Genomic DNA, 17,539 nt, shown 5'->3' on the forward strand with positions numbered 1-17,539 from the left:
TGCTGAAAATGACTGAGTTGTCTTAGAAAGTAGTGACTCCCCATAACTTCAGTTGTTCAAGGCTGAAAAGGATCATGTGAAGGGATGCTGTGGGAGTACTGTGTGTGGATGGAAGGCTGGATTGGATGAGTTTAAGACCCCTTTCATCCTGGAGAAAGAATAGCTCTATTTTAATTTAAATCTAGCTTAGAGACTGCCCATGCTAATAAGTTCCTATTAATTCCTATCAATAGAACCTAAAAGATTGTTCTCCATTCTATTTCAACAGGTATCCATATTTTGTATGGCAGCTTCATATTTTGTATGCAATGGTGTAAGCCTGAGAATCTTGGGTTTTTTAACACACAGTCCTCGTACAGATCTCTCCTTTCCTTATTGCCTAGTAAATTTACAATCCCAGCACCTTCCTGACTTGCCCTCTGATTTTCTTTCTAGGCCCATGGATGTTAGACAACATTTATTCATTCATTCAATAAACATTTTTAATGTACCTACTGTATGTCTCGTAGTTTTGTTGAAGACATTAGCTAAGACAGAGCTCATGTTCTAATAAGAGGAGAAAACAAAGAAGTAAATAGACAGTACAATTTAGACAGTGGGAAGTGCTATGAATTTAAGAAAAAAACACACAGTTTTGTGTCAGCTATGGCTAAGGGCATTTTAGGGAGTGTCAGGGAGGCTTCTTTGAAAACGTGACATGAGAGGTAAGACCTGAACGATGAGAAGAAGCAGAGTGTCCAGGACCCAGTTTATGTACGTCTCCAGAATGATTGGCCCCTCCTGTCCCCCCAACCTCTTGTTTCTTTTCTGCTTAACATTGAGCCTCCACCATTGACATTGACGTTGCCTCATATCCTACCTCTGCCAGCTGTCTCAGCCTCCCCCAAGAAGGGCTGGACTCAGGGAGTGGCAGGAAGCTCAATAACTTGATGCTCAGGCTCAACGGGTCTCTATTTTTAGAGTTTCCTCCCATCACTTCCAGAAAGGACTAAGAAGTCCGGCTGTGTGGCAGGATGCTGGGTTCCCCAGGAACATAACCTGGAAGGGAGAGTGAGTCAATTCCCTAAGGGACAAACTTCAACCAATGAGAAACAGGAGTCAGGAGACAGGAAGAAACTGGCAGAGAAATTCCCCTTCTTCCTGCAGACAGAATGTTCCCAGATACAGTGATGATGTAAGTTCTGTCTGGATGAAGTTCTGGTGACCAAGCAACCAGGTATGTTTATTTGTGAGGATGCAGGCATCTCATACTCACCACCTTGAATTTATTTTCCCTCTTTTCCTGCCTTACTTCTCTTTTCCCTTCATAACGTCCTGGGACTACAATTCTCCATAAAGCCTTGGCTTGTAAGCTTTGCCTAAGAATGTGTTTTCTAGGGAACCCATGCAAAAACAAACATCGTGTAAAAATATTGGGGTAGAGCCAAGGTTTCTGAACTCCATGGAGGAGCTCAGGTCTCTGCCGTGAATTCACAGGGGCATTGAAGGATATTTAAAATTTTCAGGGCAAACAGTGATACTCAATCTCTGTTAGACACCATGCAAACTACTATAGGTAGTTGACAGTTTCCACACTGGATCATGTTACATTTTTTTCACTGACATTATTATCTTGGCAGAGCTGGGGGTTCAGTGGTTGCTCTGATAAAAAGCAAAGTGGTACCTATTATGATTCCAAGGTTTGAGAAGTTGTATCGTGCCCATTACTATCTCATTAGTAAGTAATTGGGGCTATTTAAGGATGAAATAAAACATTATTTTTTTCCTTTCAATTTATATGTATCACTTTTTTAAACAGCAACGAATGTTGTTAAGGCATAAATGGTTATTAAATCGTTAGCACTTAACTACCTAATAAACCTAAATGTTCGGTTCTTCTTTTGGTCTAGAGGTTCCAGGAAAAATAATTACTGCGATGCTAAGTGTTCTGTAAACTGAGAAAGTTTGGGAATCTTTGAGGCAGAGCATTCCAGGCAGCAAAAGTAGAAAGTATAAAGGTGGTAGGCAGGAATAAGCTTACACACGTCAGCTCCAACCTGGAAACTTCCTTTCCTTTTTTCCTTTACTGACAATATTTTCCAAAGCTCTATTAACCTTAGATTGGTCTTTAAATAACTTAGACCCTAAATGGTATGTGTTTGTGTGTGTGTGTATGTGGTATATGTGTGTTTTGTGTGGTTTATGTGTGTTACTTTCTAAAAAAAAAAAATGATTCTGTATTATTTCCTGAAAATTCTTAATCACTACATACATTTTAAAAAGGTTAGACATGATGTTCTCTTTATTACTTGTCTTGCTGGCTAATGTAAACTCTAAAAAAATTTTTTTTTTCTTTCTTTAAAATTTCATGCTTGAGGCTGTTTTGATCAGGCCTAGAATTTGGGAGACTCAAGTTTGGTATGTAAGACTGCGCTGATACCTATGTTAGAATGAACAGTAATTAATAATAGAAAGATAAGGTAAGGAACCCACTAGTGGGGCTTTGGGTCCAGTGATGGAGATTTTTTCCAGGGGAGGTCTGAGATGAGAAGCAGCATATTTCAGTATACCCAGAGAAGCTCATTTTCTTGTTTATGTACTTACGTTCCCCAAAATCATACATGATACGTTTTTAAACCTGAACGTCAATTTATTTTCCTGTGATTGGAGTGCTTTTGACCTATGCCCAAGGATTCCACTTTTTAGAGTCAAGGTAACTAAGAAGTTGAATGAATAATTACAAGGTTGCTTAGTGACCACTGAAAAACAAGAAGGAAAATAAATTGTCTGAAAGGATAACTGATATTTTAAGTAACTTCTCAGAAGGCCACCCCACAAAAAGAATTCATTTGTCTTATGCTGGAACTATTTGTGCTTCTATGGTGTAAGTTTCTTTCTTTCTCTCTGTCTTAAAATCCAGTGCGTGTTCAGTGATCTTTTTTTTTTTAACCTTATTTTCCTTTGTATAGCAGTCCATTTTGGTTGATAGACTCTTTTTTTTTAAACATCTTTATTGGAGTATAATTGCTTTACAATGGTGTGTTAGTTTCTGCTTTATAACAAAGTGAATCAGCTATACATATGCATATATCCCCATATCTACTCCCTCTTGCATCTCCCTCCCACCCTCCCTATCCCACCCCTCTAGGTAGTCACAAAGCACCAAGCTGATCTCCCTGTGCTATGCAGCTGCTTCCCACTAGCTATCTATTTTACATTTGGTAGTATATATGAGTCCATGCCACTCTCTCACTTTGTCCCAGCTTACCCTTCCCCCTCGCCGTGTCCTCAAGTCCATTCTCTACGTCTGCATCTTTATTCCTGTCCTGCCCCTAGGTTCTTCATAACCTTTTTTTTTTTAGGCTCCATATATATGTGTTAGCATACGGTATTTGTTTTTCTCTTTCTGACTTACTTCACTCTGTATGACAGATTCTAGGTCCATCCACCTCACTACAAATAACTCAATTTTGTTTCTTTTTATGGCTGAGTAATATTCCACTGTAAACATGTGCGACATCTTCTTTATCCATTCATCTGTCGATGGACACTTAGGTTGCTTCCATGTCCTGGCTATTGTAAATAGAGCTGCAATGAACATTTTGGTACATGACTCTTTTTGAATTATGGTGTTCTCAGGGTATATGCCCAGTAGTGGGGTTGCTGGGTCGTATGGTAGTTCTATTTGTAGTTTTTTAAGGAACCTCCATACTGTTCTCCATAGTGGCTGTGTTAATACACTCTTTAAACATGCAAATACACGCCTGATTGGTCCATCTGGCTTTCCTGTTAGCCTGGAAGACATTCTGTCTCCTGTTGGTATATATTTATTTAATCAGGCAAAACTCAAGATTCTAGCTAAGGCCACTCAACTCTGACTGATTATCACTGTTTTCTTATGTATCTTTCCTGAAATATTATATTTGTAGCTATCCTCTCTTTTTCTGTAAATGGTAGCATACTAAGTACTCTGAACCCTGTTTTTTTTTTTAGTTATATTTTTGAGATTGTTTTATATCAATACCTTATCAGTTTGCGTTATTCCTCTTAATGACTGCAGAGAATTCCATTATTTGGGTGAATGATAATTTAAGTAATTAGTCCTATATTAACAAACATTTACATTGTTTTTAGTCTTAAATTTTTAGTGTACACTTTCAAGGATATCAGAGAACAGATTCCTAGAAGCATAATTGCTAGGTCAATTAGGTTGGCATTTCAAATATTGGTGGATCGCTCCAAATTTCCCATCAGAGACTATACCAAACTCTACCAACAATTTGAGAAAGTGTTGGTTTTCCTGCCTCCTCAGCCAATACATCTATTTTCAAATTGTTTATTCTAAAAAAATGGCATCATATTATAGTTTAAAATTGAATTTATTTTAATTTTTAATTTAATTTTTTTATTGAAGTATAGTTGATTTACAATGTTGTACCAATCTCTGCTGTACAGCAAAGTGACTCAGTTATACATGTATAGACATTCTTTTTTTAATATTTTTTTCCATTATGGTTTATCACAAGATATTGAATATAGTTCTCTGCGCTATACAGTAGGACCTTGTTGCTTATCCATCCTATATATAATAGCTTGCATCTGCTAATCCCACACTCCCAGTCCTTCCCTCCCCCATCTCCCTCCCCCTGGCAACCACAAGTCTGATCTCTATGTCTATGAGTCTGTTTCTGTTTTGCAGATATGTTCTTTTGTGTTGTATTTTAGATTCCACATATAAGTGATATCATGTGGTATTTGTCTTTCTCTTTCTGACTTACTTCACTTCGTATGATAATCTCTAGTTGCATCCATGTTCCTGCGAATGGCGTTACAGTATTTCATTCTTTTTTATGGCTGAGTAGTATTCCGTTGTATAAATATACCACATCTTCTTGATCCATTCGTCTGTTGATGGACATTTAGGTTGTTTCCATGTAGTTAGCTAGGCTAATATTAGGGATGGGAGGAGCTCAGAAAAGGAGGCAGTGGACCCATGCATGCAAAGATGGGAGCAGAGAGAGCAGAGAGCATCTGGGACTGGTACACCGTCCAGTTCAGAGCGGCACTCTCAGGAAAGGGTGGAGGGGAAGTGGGCAGGGCTGGCACACCACCCACTAATGTGGCCTTGAAAATCAGTGAAGGGGTTAATTGAACTTTGCCCTAACGACAATATGATGTAATTGGAATACTTTTAGGTAGAGGAAAACATATCAGAGGTCTCTGGGGGGTTGAGCTAGAGAATTGATTGGAGGACGTATGGAGAGTTGTCTAGCAGGAAGGAGTTAGGAAGCTGTCTAGTAATTCAGGTAAGATGACATTTCCTTGTTGTTACGATACACTAGGTAGTCACAGATCTCATTTAACATGACTGTTGAAGCACCTAATATGCCCATTCTCCTCTTAAAATGGAGCACGCTGCATGGGGGGTGGGGGGGGGGGTTGGGGGGTGGGAAGCAAAGACCTATAATCAGGCTCCCTGGGTGTAATATCTGGTTCTGCCAATTTCTAGTTGCATAAGCCTGAGCAACGGGGACCATACATTTGAGGGGTAGTGTAAAAAGCACAGAGATAGGCATGTGAAGTGCTTAGCACATCTGTCACGTAAAAACCAGGGCTTAATAACCACTAGCTGTTTTTTAAATTATTTTTATTATTATTACCTTTCCTCACTCCACTCTGGAAATGCCCTGACCCTTGGCTTATGCTAATGTACACATGCAGCAAATTACAGAATGAGGGAGTTGAGAGAGATCTGAGGTATCTTATTCAATCTCCTAATTCTTTCTAGTCGTGAGAAAATAAAGGGGGGCGGGGAATCAAGCAACTTGTTTGGGGTCAGCAACACCGACCTGAAATTCTTCCCTGGTCTGGTTCTCTCATTGCCTGTCCATGTATTGAATACGTATGTATTTTGGTTACTACACTTAGCCTTCAGTATAAATCTTTCTCGTGTTTGTTGACAGCAGTGATTCTTGCGTGAAAATTCCTAATTTGGAAAACTGTCTCACACACTTTGTTGCACATCATTCAAACCTCATAGAGTTTTCAATAACCTTAGAAACAAAAACAAGAGAGCGGTGGACAATTAAATCTGCAGAGACGGCAAGCTTGGCTTTGTGTCGGCAGTGGGGTCCGCAGAGGTTGGAAGCCCCTCCTCGAGCGGGCCCTTACTTTCCTTTCCGCTCTGCCGCCGCAGCGCCCAGCGCTCACGTCCTCACTTTGCCTCCTGGATTCTCTCAGTCTTTCTGCTTCGCTGAGGGGCCTGTGATCCGATTCAATCTATGAACAGCTGTTTAGGAAGATCTTTCTATGTGTGTAAGGAAGGCTCTGGGCTGGGGGATTCAGGGATGAAAGGGTCCCAGCCCTCGCCCCGAGAGAGGAGGTAGGCGCTTCGCCTGCATCGTAAACTGGACCTCCTCCTCATGCCTTAATTTATCCTGTTTAATTTACGAATTCTCCCCCCGGTTCGCACCGACCACGCGCCCGCTGCATTCCCCCCGAGGTTCCCCACGGTCGGGAGGCTTCGGCCAGGCTCCGGCTCTGCACGGTCGGGCAGCGGCGGTGGGGAGAACGCCGCCCCGGACATCAGGCATCAGGGGACGGGCACGAAGGTGGGCGCTACCGCTCCCGGGCCGGCTGCCTGGGCAGGGCACCTCTCCCTTCCCGGTGTCCGCTTCCTCGTGTCTTAACCGGGGTGCGGCACGCTGTCCTCCGAATTTCCCTCCGGAGCTCTCCTCTCTTGCTGCCAGTGTCCGCGCCCCCAGCCCGGCGCCTCCTCATCCCCTGCCCTCTGCCCACCTCTCCGGCGACCCGACACCTCAGGGCAGAGTTCCGGTTCGGCCCTGGCCGGTGCCCCCGATTTAGGAAAAGGCCAGGGGGGCGGGAGGGCGCGAGTTTGCAGCGGGGAGGGAGGGGGAGGCGGAGGGAGGTGGCCTCTGATTGGTCGGGGAGGGGGAGTGGAGGCACGGAGTTTCCCACAATGCCCCGGTGCGGGGCCGCCGCGGATGGATGCTGCGGGAAGGGGCTGCCATTTGCCGCCCCTGCGAGCGGCGCGCAGACCTGTTCGCCCTCCGGCGGTGGCGGCTGCCGTCAGCGCTGTTCGTCTGTCCGACTTCTGCAGCGGCGCCGCCTCGGCTCCCTCCGCGGCCGCCGGAGCGGTCGCCATGAACCCCAGCTCCTCGGCGGCAGAGGAGAAGGGGGCAACGGGCGGCAGCAGCAGCAGCGGAAGCGGCGCCGGGAGCTGCTGCCTGGGCGCCGAGGGCGGTGCGGACCCGAGGGGCGCGGGGGAAGCGGCGGCGGCTGGGGCCGCTGCCCTGGAAGAGCCCGGGGCCGCCGGCCCGAACGAGAAGGACGAGGCGCTGGAGGAGAAGCTGCGGAACTTAACTTTCCGGAAGCAGGTCTCGTACAGGTAGGAACGCGAGCCCGGCAGCCGGGAGGCAGGTGCCGCCGCGGGGCGCGAGACCCGCTCTGCGCACTCGAAAGGCGCTTCCTCGGACTTGGGGGCACCTGGCGCCCTTTTTCTCTCTCTCTGCCTCCCTCCCTCTCTCTCTCCTTCTCCCTCCCCGTTCTGGGCTGTGTGTTCACTTCTCATCCCAGCCTTCTGGGCTGGAGGGAAGCTACGTGCGCCAGGTTTCCCCCCCGGAACTGGAGAGAGGACTGGGTCCCTGAGGTCAGAACAACAACAGTAAAAATGTGTGTTGGGGGGGGGAAGCGGGGTGCACACACACATATGCCAGGTTTTCTTGAGAGAAGTCCTCAAAGTTGTCCCTACGCCGGGGTCATCTTCAACCACTCCCCCTACCTTGCCGGTTTTACTGGGTGCACTTTGGCACTAACTTGATACTTGAGATCACGGACAGGCAGAAAAGAACAGCGTTCTATCCTGAAGAGAAATCCTTATGGAAGTTGGACCTGCATTGAAATATCCCATTAAGGAAGAGTCGTTGTGAATCTGTGTCTGTAGATACACAACTGGTTCCGGAGGGTCACACGTACACGTGGTCTCTCCCTCTCTCCTGGGTGTGCTCAGAAGGACGACTTGGGAAGCCTGCTGGCAAGCAAGGGGTGGGGGAGAGAATGGGGCCGTGCTTGGCCCTAGGATGGGTGTATTTACAAGACAAGGACAGTGTGGGATAAATGGCCTCCGAATGATGCCAAAAGACTACCCCCAATTGTGTCAGGATTCACGAATGAGAAATGAGGATCCAGTAGGTTCTCTCCTCCCCCCTGCCCCCCACCTTCAGGCAAGAATAAAGATATTGATAGATTTGGAGAGTTTTGGAGACCCTTACTGCTTGTTAATTTTGAAAGTTGAGGTGATAAACAAGCATAGAATTACAAAGATGTGCACTTCCTTGGCTTTGGAGTATTTCTTGGAAAGGGGTCAGTAAAAGCATCCTTGTGACCCTCCTCATTTTAAGTTAGCAGTCCTTTCCAGAAATGCTTATAAAGTTTTAAGCCTGTCACACCATGTGGTGTTATGTAAGCAAAAGCAGATGACAGAGGTGCGTGGGTTTGTGAGGGTGTGTGTTGTATTTCTGGGAGCATGTGTGTGAATCACCGGGATCCCCACTGGCATTGCCTGGACTGCAGGCCCCGGTCACTAGGGCATGTGCTCTGTGTCTCAGTGTTGGCTCCTGACGACTCCGAAACGGCCTTCCTGGGGAGGTGTTACTCCCTCATCCCCCACGTGCAGTTTGTTCACTGTGCATTGAGGGAGTTTCCCACCTGACTTGCTCTTTTAGTTACTCATGTAGATCAGGACAAAATGGATCTTTCTCTTTATATTTCTGGTTTCTAAAAATAGACACGTGGTGGAGAGTGAGGTAGCTCTAGGGAGGTATGCTAGGACACAGGCAGTTCTACTTCTTAGCTATGATGGCCTGTCTGGCCCTTAGGGGACCAGGGGCTACATTCAGCCTAATTTAGGAGCTGCGAGTTGGAGGGGACGGTTGATAATGCAGAGCACATTGTGGGTCTGGGCTCCTGGGCCCAGAATCGTTCCTGTGTCGTTGGTATTCATCATCGTGACTCCTCACTGGGTAGGGCTACAAAGCCAGAGTTTGCAAGGGAAATCATCTCAGCTTGCTTCTTGGCAGGGGTCGTTCCCTGAGCCTTTCTCTTGGAAATGAGTACTCTGTGAGGCCATGGCCTTCTGGGTTGCATGCTCACTCATGCATGTGTAAGGGTGTGCACACGCAAACATAGACATCGACCCAGACACGGTGTTTTTCTAGCAGAAGGATAACACCGCATCTGCCTTACAATCCACAGAGGTGGATCCCACTTTGTGGACATCATTTCCTTCCAAATAAAGCTTCACAGTCCCCAGTTCAGGAAGGCTCCTGCCACAGCATCGCCTCAGGTGGCTGGTTAAAAATGCCCACCACCCCACACTTACAAAATCAAGCTCTCTGTGGGTGGGAGTTTTTAGCAAGCTCCTCAGGCAATGCATAAGCACACTCATATCTGAGGATAGCTGCTCTGCCCTTTTTTTCCAAAGGCTGAACAATTGATCTTTGAATTCATAAGCCATGCCCAGCCAAACAAGGCCAGGCAGTCCCAAAGTCAGAGGAAAGACAGCAGAAGGTAGGTATTTCCTCTGGCACGTGTTTGTCCTGGGTACCCTGGAGAGTGTCTCCATTTTGATGATGATGATGATGATTTTTTTAGAGTCACGGTGAATGGCCTACCTATTCACCAGGGCAGCCATTTATGTTGGACTCAGATGTAGTTGGGCCTGGCCATTTCGCTGGTGGGTTAATGAATGGTCTGTAAGAAAAGAGCAGCTTTGGCTGGAGCTGGGCGTTGGCTTCTCAGCGAGGACCACATCCCCTCACTTCTGGGGGGCACCTGAGGACGGCGACTGGTGGAAGTTGATGGAGAGGGGTCAAGAAGACCTCACAGAACGGAATCTAAGTGAAGGGGTTGAGTTAGGATGTGAAGTATGGCTGCTGTGTAAGGAGGATCATTTGAGGTGGGGAAGAAGAGATCTGCAGGTGGTCAAAAAAATCTTTTGAAGAACATGGGTATTTGCGGAATGACACTTGACAGGAGAGAAGAAGGGGGCTGGGGGAGATGGTGTGCGTGTGCGTGTGTGTGTGGGGGTCTCATCTGCTCCTTCTGTTGCTAAGGAACATATAAGCTAGGGTTTAAAAATAAATGAGGAGTGGGTGGGCATATGCAATGACTCCTGTCTTTTTAGGAACCAGAGCCCTTTACAGAAAACCTTTAAATAACCATTTCTGGAGGCAGATTATTCATTTTGCTCGACTTTTACTTTGTTAAGTAAAATAAACTCCTTTATATACCCCTCGATTTCCCCTCATTACCTTCTCTTTCTTTTTGGGGGAACCATTTTTCTCATGAGAATTCTTCCTTTATTTCAGATTCTGCTCCCCTAGAGCAAATAGTCTCGGTAGATTGTAAAGCTGAAGGTTTCAGAAGGCAGTGCAAGTGAGCTGGTACTTTTCTCTTAAAATTACTACTTCCTTTTTCTTTGCAAATTATGGTGCTGCAACAGATACATATGTGCCGATGACTATGTAATGTGCAGGAACTGGTTTTTTTTAACCACTGTAAGAATTCCCACTTAAGTCAGTAAAATTAAAAAAAAATCATTTAGAAACATGCAGAGGAGGGGAAGGAGAAGGTAGCTGATGTCCGTTGTCTTCTGTGTACAGGCACTGCGCTAAGTATTCTTCTATGTTATATCTTATTTACTGTTCAATGACAGTTTTATGATGCGATTATGGTTATTTCCATTTTATAAACAAATGAACCTGAGGCTTAGAGCTTGGGTAAGAGGCAGCTTTAAACCCAGATCTGACTCTAAATGACATTCTTTTTACACCCCATCATGCTTCCCTAACCATTCACTTCTGGCTCGAACTCTTCCCTTGGGTGTCTGTGTTTGCATGTGTGTGTGCAGCGTAAGCTCTTCTTTTACCTCTTCCGTAATATATCACAGGTCATTATTTATTATCTCTTGTATACTTTATTCTTTGGACCGTGTCCCTTTGGCCATATAATTTAAAGTAACTCCTCTACTCTTTCTGAGACAGAAATGAATATAAATTCATGATCACCAGAAAATATATTGGTTTTGCTTCTGAGAACAAAACCACCTACATGACACCTGCCATCTCTGTGAAGATACCCAGGTTAGAATTTTATACGCCTTTTAATAAAAACTACACAGGAGTTGTGTAGGTGAACCTAGATCCAGTGAAGAGCTGGCCTGTCCGTACCTCTTTGAGCAGCACAGAATAAATGTTGAAGTGTGGTTTTGTTTGTAAGGAGGACTGGACAGTTACCATTACTCATGAGATAGTAATGCCTGTGCTTCAGTTTCTCTACTTATAAACCAGGATGATAATAACAGACCTTTCTGAAAGGGAGTTTTTGGTATGAGATAAAAGTAGCAGCAAGGAGCTTTTAACTTCTTAGATTATGCTGCAAGGTAAAAAAGGGTCTATCATTCTTTACAGGTTGATAAGAACAAAGTATTTCCGTTTTGAGTATTATCCTGCAACACAAGATTGTGATTTTTAGGAAAGACTATTGGAATGTTGAAAGCCAAGTAGGAGAGCATGGACATTGTTCTTCCTTGCATGGGAATCAATATTGTATGGGGGGAAGTTTCCTTTTCCTGAATATCAGTATGAAGCATCCTCCTTTGTAAATACTTTTATTTTATTTTAAAAATTTTTTGTCTGCTCTTTACACATTTGTTTGATATTTAGAGACTTCAGGATCAGATAAAAACCTTGGTTCTAGATTCTCCACCTACTGCCCCTGGACTAGAGCTTCCTCTCTATGAATGGGAGTTGAGTTGAGGAAAGAAGACAGGTTCTCTTGTCCAAGCCTGCCTGGAATAGTGCTTCTGGAAGACAGAACTGTGGGCTGGAGATGAGAAGTGCTGGTGGCCAGCCCCTCCCTGGGTGAAACCATATCCCTGGATGGGGAGCAAGGTGGAAAGGGAGCCCTGCCTTCTTGGTGGCACGTGCCTGGAGAAGACCTTCCTTCACACTGAGCTGGGGAAAGGAGATTTTTAAAAATTTGGCTTTTGGAGGTGTCAGCGCAGCCATTTTTTACTAGGCACTCTGATCTGAAGTGCTGGGTGTGAGGCCTCTGCATGAAGCACCTTGTGAACAAGTGAAACTAGACAAAGCACAAAGGAAAAGAAAAAAAAAAGCAAGCTGCAAACCCTCTGAAAAAAATGCCTCTGCACCTCTAGCTCTTGCGGAGGTTGGCATCTTCAGTGGAGTCTCCTATTGCAGGGGGACCTTCAAGATGGCGGAGGAGTAAGACGTAGAGATCACCTTCCTACCCACAAATACATCAAAAATACATCTACATGTGGAACAGCTCCTAACAGAACAGCTACTGAACATTGGCAGAAGACCTCAGACTTCCCAAAAGGCAAGAAAATCCCCACATACCTGGCCATGTGGCTGATAGGGTCTTGGTGCTCCAGCTGGGTGTCAGGCCTGAGCCTCTGAGGTGGGAGAGCTGAGTTCAGGACATTGGACCACCAGAGACCTCCTGGCCCCACATAATATCAGTCGGTGAGGGCTCTCCCAGAGAGCTCTGTCTCAACACTAACACCCAGCTCCAGCCAATGGCCAGCAAGCTCCAGTGCTGGACACCTCATGCCAAACAACTAGCAAGACAGGAACACAACCCCACCCATTAGCAGAGAGGCTGCCTAAAATCATACTAAGTTCACAGACACCCCAAAACACACCACCGGATGTGGCACTGTCCACCAGAAAGACAAGATCCAGCCCCACCCACCAGAACACAGGCACCAGTCCCCTCCACCAGGAAGCCTACACAAGCCACTGAACCAACCTCACCCACTGGGGTCAGACACCAAAAACAATGGGAACTACGAATCTGCAGCCTGTGAAAAGGAGACCCCAAACAAAGTAAGTTAAACAAAATGAGAAGACAAAGAAATATGCAGCAGATGAAGGAGCAAGGCAAAAACCCACCAGACCTAACAAATGAAGAGGAAATAATAGGCAGTCTACCTGAAAAAGAATTCAGAGTAATGATAGTAAAGATGATCCAAAATCTTGGAAATAGAATGGAGAAAATACAAGAAATGTTTAACAAGGACCTAGAAGAACTAAAGAGCAAACAAACAATGGTGAACAACACAATAAATGAAATTAAAAATACTCTAGAAAGAATCAATGGCAGAAGAACGGATAAGTGACCTGGAAGACAAAAGAGTGGAAATAACTACTGCAGAGCAGAATAAAGAATAAAGAATGAAAAGACTTGAGGACAGTCTCAGAGACCTCTGGGACAACATTAAATGTACCAACATTCGAATTATAAGGGTCGCAGAAGAAGAGAAAAAGGAAGGGTCTGAGAAAATATTTGAAGAGATTATAGTTGAAAACTTCCCTAACGTGGGAAAGGAAATAGTCAGTCAAGTCCAGGAAGTGCAGAGAGTCCTATACAGGATAAATCCAAGGAGAAACATGCCAAGACACATATTAATCAAACTATCAAAATTAAATACAAAGAAAAAATATTAAAAGCAGCAAGGGAAAAGCAACAAATAACATACAAGGGAACCCCCATAAGGTTAACAGCTGATCTTTCAGCAGAAACTCTGCAAGCCAGAAGGGAGTGACAGGACATATTTAAAATGATGAAAGGGAAAAACCTACAACCAAGATTACTCTACCCAGCAAGGATCTCATTCAGATTTGATAGAGAAATTAAAACCTTTACAGACAAGCAAAAGTTAAGAGAATTCAACACCACCAAACCAGCTTTATAGCAAATGCTAAAGGAACTTCTCTAGGCAGAAAATACAAGAGAAGGAAAAGACCTACCAAAACAAACCCAAAACAATTAAGAAAATGGTAATAGGAACATACGTATCGATAACTACCTTAAATGTAAATGGATTAAATGCTCCAACCAAAATACATAGATTGGCTGAATGGATACAAAAACAAGACCCATACATAGGCTGTCTACAAGAGACGCACTTCAGACCTAGAGACACATACAGACTGAAAGTGAGGGGATGGAAAAAGATATTCCATGCAAATGGAAATCAGAAGAAAGCTGGAGTAGCAATTCTCATATCAGACAAAATAGACTTTAAAATAAAGACTATTACAAGAGACAAAGAAGGACACTAAATAATGATCAAGGGATCAATCCAAGAAGGAGATATATCAATTGTAAATATTTATGCACCCAACATAGGAGCACCTCAATACATAAGGCAAATGCTAACAGCCATAAAAGGGGAAATCAACAGTAACACAATAATAGTAGGGGACTTTAACACCCCACTTTTACCAATGGACAGATCATCCAAAATGAAAGTAAGTAAGGAAATATAAGCTTTAAATGACACATTAGACAAGATGGACTTAATTGATATTTATAGGGACATTCCATCCAAAAACAACACAATACACTTTCTTCTCAAGTGCTCTTGGAACATTCTCCAGGATAGACCATATCTTGGGTCACAAATGAAGCCTTGGTAAATTTAAGAAATTGAAATCGTATCAAGTATCTTTTCCGACCACAACGCTATGAGACTAGGTATCACTTACAGGACAAAAAAATGTAAAAAATACAAATACATAGAGGCTAAACAATACACTACTAAATAACCAAGAGATCACTGATGAAATCAAAGAGGAAATCAAAAAATACCTAGAAACAAATGACATTGAAAACACAATGACCAAAAACCTATGGGATGCAACAAAAGCACTTCTAAGAGGGAAGTTTATAGGAATACAATCCTACCTCAAGAAGCAAGAAAAATCTCAAATAAATAACCTAACCTTACACCTAAAGCAATTAGTGAAAGAAGAAGAAGAACAACAAAACCCCCTCAGTTAGCAGAAAGAAAGAAATCATAAAGATCAGATCACAAATAAATGAAAAAGAAATGAAGGAAACAATAGCAAAGATCAATAAAACGAAAAGCTGGTTCTTTGAGAAGATAAACAAAATTGATAAACCATTAGCCAGACTCATCAAGAAAAAAAGGGAGAAGACTCAAATCAACAGAATTAGAAATGACAAAGGAGAAGTAACACCTGCCACTGCAGAAATACGAAGGATCTGGAGGGATTACTGTAAGCAACTATATGCCAATAAAATGGACAACCTGGAAGAAATGGACAAATTCTTAGAAAAGCACAACCTTCCAAGACTGAACAGGAAGAAACAGAAAATATAAACAGACCAGTCACAAGCACTGAAATTGAAACTGTGATTAAAAATCTTCCAAGAAACAAAAGCCTAAGACCAGATGGCTTCACAGGTGAATTCTATCAAACATTTAGAGCAGAGCTAACACCCATCCTCTCAAACTCTTCCAAAATATAGTAGAGGGAGGAACACTCCCAAACTCATTCTACAAGGCCACCATCACCCTGATACCAAAATCAGACAAAGATGTCACAAAAAAAGAAAACTATAGGCCAATATCACTGATGAACATAGATGCAAAAATCCTCAACAAAATACTAGCAAACAGAATCCCACAGCACTTTAAAAGGATCATACACCATGATCAAGTGGGGTTTATCCCAGGAATGCAAGGATTCTTTAATATATGCAAATCAATCAATGTGATACACCATATTAACCAACTGAAGGAGAAAAACCATGTGATGATCTCAGTAGATGCAGAAAAAGCTTTTGACAAAATTCAACACACATTTATCATAAAAACTCTCCAGAAAGGAGGCATATAGGGAACCTACCTCAACATAATAAAGGCCATATATGACAAACCCACAGGCAACATCATTCTCAATGTTGAAAAATTGAAACCAATTCCTCTAAGATCAGGAAAAAGACAAGGTTGCCCATTCTCACCACTATTATTCAACATAGTTTTGGAAGTTTTAGCCACGGCAATCAGAGAAGAAAAAGAAATAAAAGGAATCCAAATCAGAAAAGAAGAAGTAAAACTGTTGCTGTTTGCAGGTGACATGATACTATACATAGAGATTCCTAAAGATGCTACCAGAAAACTACTACAGCTAATCAGTGAATTTGGTAAAGTAGCAGGATACAAAATTAATGCACAGAAATCTCTTGCATTCCTATGCACTAATGATGAAAAATCTGAAAGAGAAATTAAGGAAACACTCACATTTTCCATCGCAACAAAAAGAATAAAATACCTAGAAATAAACCTACCTAAGGAGACAAAAGACCTGTATGCAGAAAACTATAAGACACTGATGAAAGAAATTAAAGATGATACAAACAGATGGAGGGATATACCATGTTCTTGGATTGGAAGAATCAGCATTGTGAAAATGACTATACTACCCAAAGCAATCTACAGATTCAGTGCAATCCCTATCAAACTACCAATGACATTTTTCACAGAACTAGAACAAAAAATTTCACAATCTGTATGGAAACACAAAAGCCCCTGAATAGCCAAAGCAATCTTGAGAAAGAAAAACGGAGCTGGAAGAATCAGGCTCCCTGACTTCAGACTATACTACAAAGCTACAGTAATCAAGACAGTATGGTACTGGCACAAAAACAGAAATATAGATCAATGGAACAGGATAGAAAGCCCAGAGATAAACCCATGCACATATGGTCACCTTATCTTTGATAAAGGAGGCAAGGATATACAATGGAGAAAAAAGACAGCCTCTTCAATAAATGGTGCTGGGGAAACTGGACAGGTACATGTAAAAGAATGAAATTACAACACTTCCTAACACCATACATAAAAATAAACTCAAAATGGATTAAAGACCTAAATGTAAGGCCAGACACTATAAAACTCTTAGAGGAAAACATAGGCAGAACACTCTTTGCCATAAATCACAGCAAGATCCTTTTTGACCCACCTCCTAGAGAAATGGAAATAAAAACAAAAATAAACAAATGGGACCTAATGAAACTTAAAAGCTTTTGCACAGCAAAGGAAACCATAAACAAGATGAAAAGACAACCCTCAGAATGGGAGAAAATAGTTGCAAAAGAAGCAAGTGACAAAGGATTAATCTCCAAAATATACAAGCAGCTCATGCAGCTCAATATCAAAAAGTAAGCAACCCAATCCAAAAATGGGCAGAAGACCTAAATAGACATTTCTCCATAGAAGATATACAGATTGCCAACAAACATACGAAAGCATGCTCAACATCACTAATTATTAGAGAAACGCAAATCAAAACTACAATGAGGTATCACCTCACAGCAGTCAGAATGGCCATCATCAAAAAATCTACAAACAATAAATGCTGAAGAGGGTGTGTAGAAAAAGGAACCCTCTTGCATTGTTGGTGGGAATGTAAATTGATAGAGCCACTATGGAGAACAGTATGGAGGTTCCTTAAAAAACTAAAAATAGAACTACCATATGACCCAGCAATCCCACTACTGGGCATATACTCTGAGAAAACCATAATTCAAAAAGAGTCATGTACCACAATGTTCATTGCAGCACTATTTACAATAGCCAGGACGTGGAAGCAACCTAAGTGTCCATCGATAGATGAATGGATAAAGAAGATGTGGCACATAT

General features: G+C 42.8%; 1 protein-coding gene across 5 annotated transcripts in view; it reads left to right on the plus strand.

Moving 5' to 3' along the window:
• The first annotated feature begins 6,094 nt into the window (after nt 1–6,094).
• The window catches only part of DGKI (diacylglycerol kinase iota), a 447,458-nt gene continuing 436,013 nt past the window's right edge, over nt 6,095–17,539 (plus strand). For all 5 annotated transcript variants that reach the window (XR_005021317.1, XM_036864403.1, XM_036864404.1 and 2 more), the window contains exon 1: nt 6,095–7,387. Coding sequence is in view for 4 of the 5 variants with exons in the window: in XM_036864403.1 (XP_036720298.1) it covers nt 6,984–7,387 (404 nt within the window). In the remaining variant the exon portion in view is untranslated. The remainder of the gene's footprint in view (nt 7,388–17,539) is intronic.

This window comes from Balaenoptera musculus, chromosome 9 (genome assembly GCF_009873245.2).
Source record: "Balaenoptera musculus isolate JJ_BM4_2016_0621 chromosome 9, mBalMus1.pri.v3, whole genome shotgun sequence".
NCBI lineage: Eukaryota > Metazoa > Chordata > Mammalia > Artiodactyla > Balaenopteridae > Balaenoptera > Balaenoptera musculus.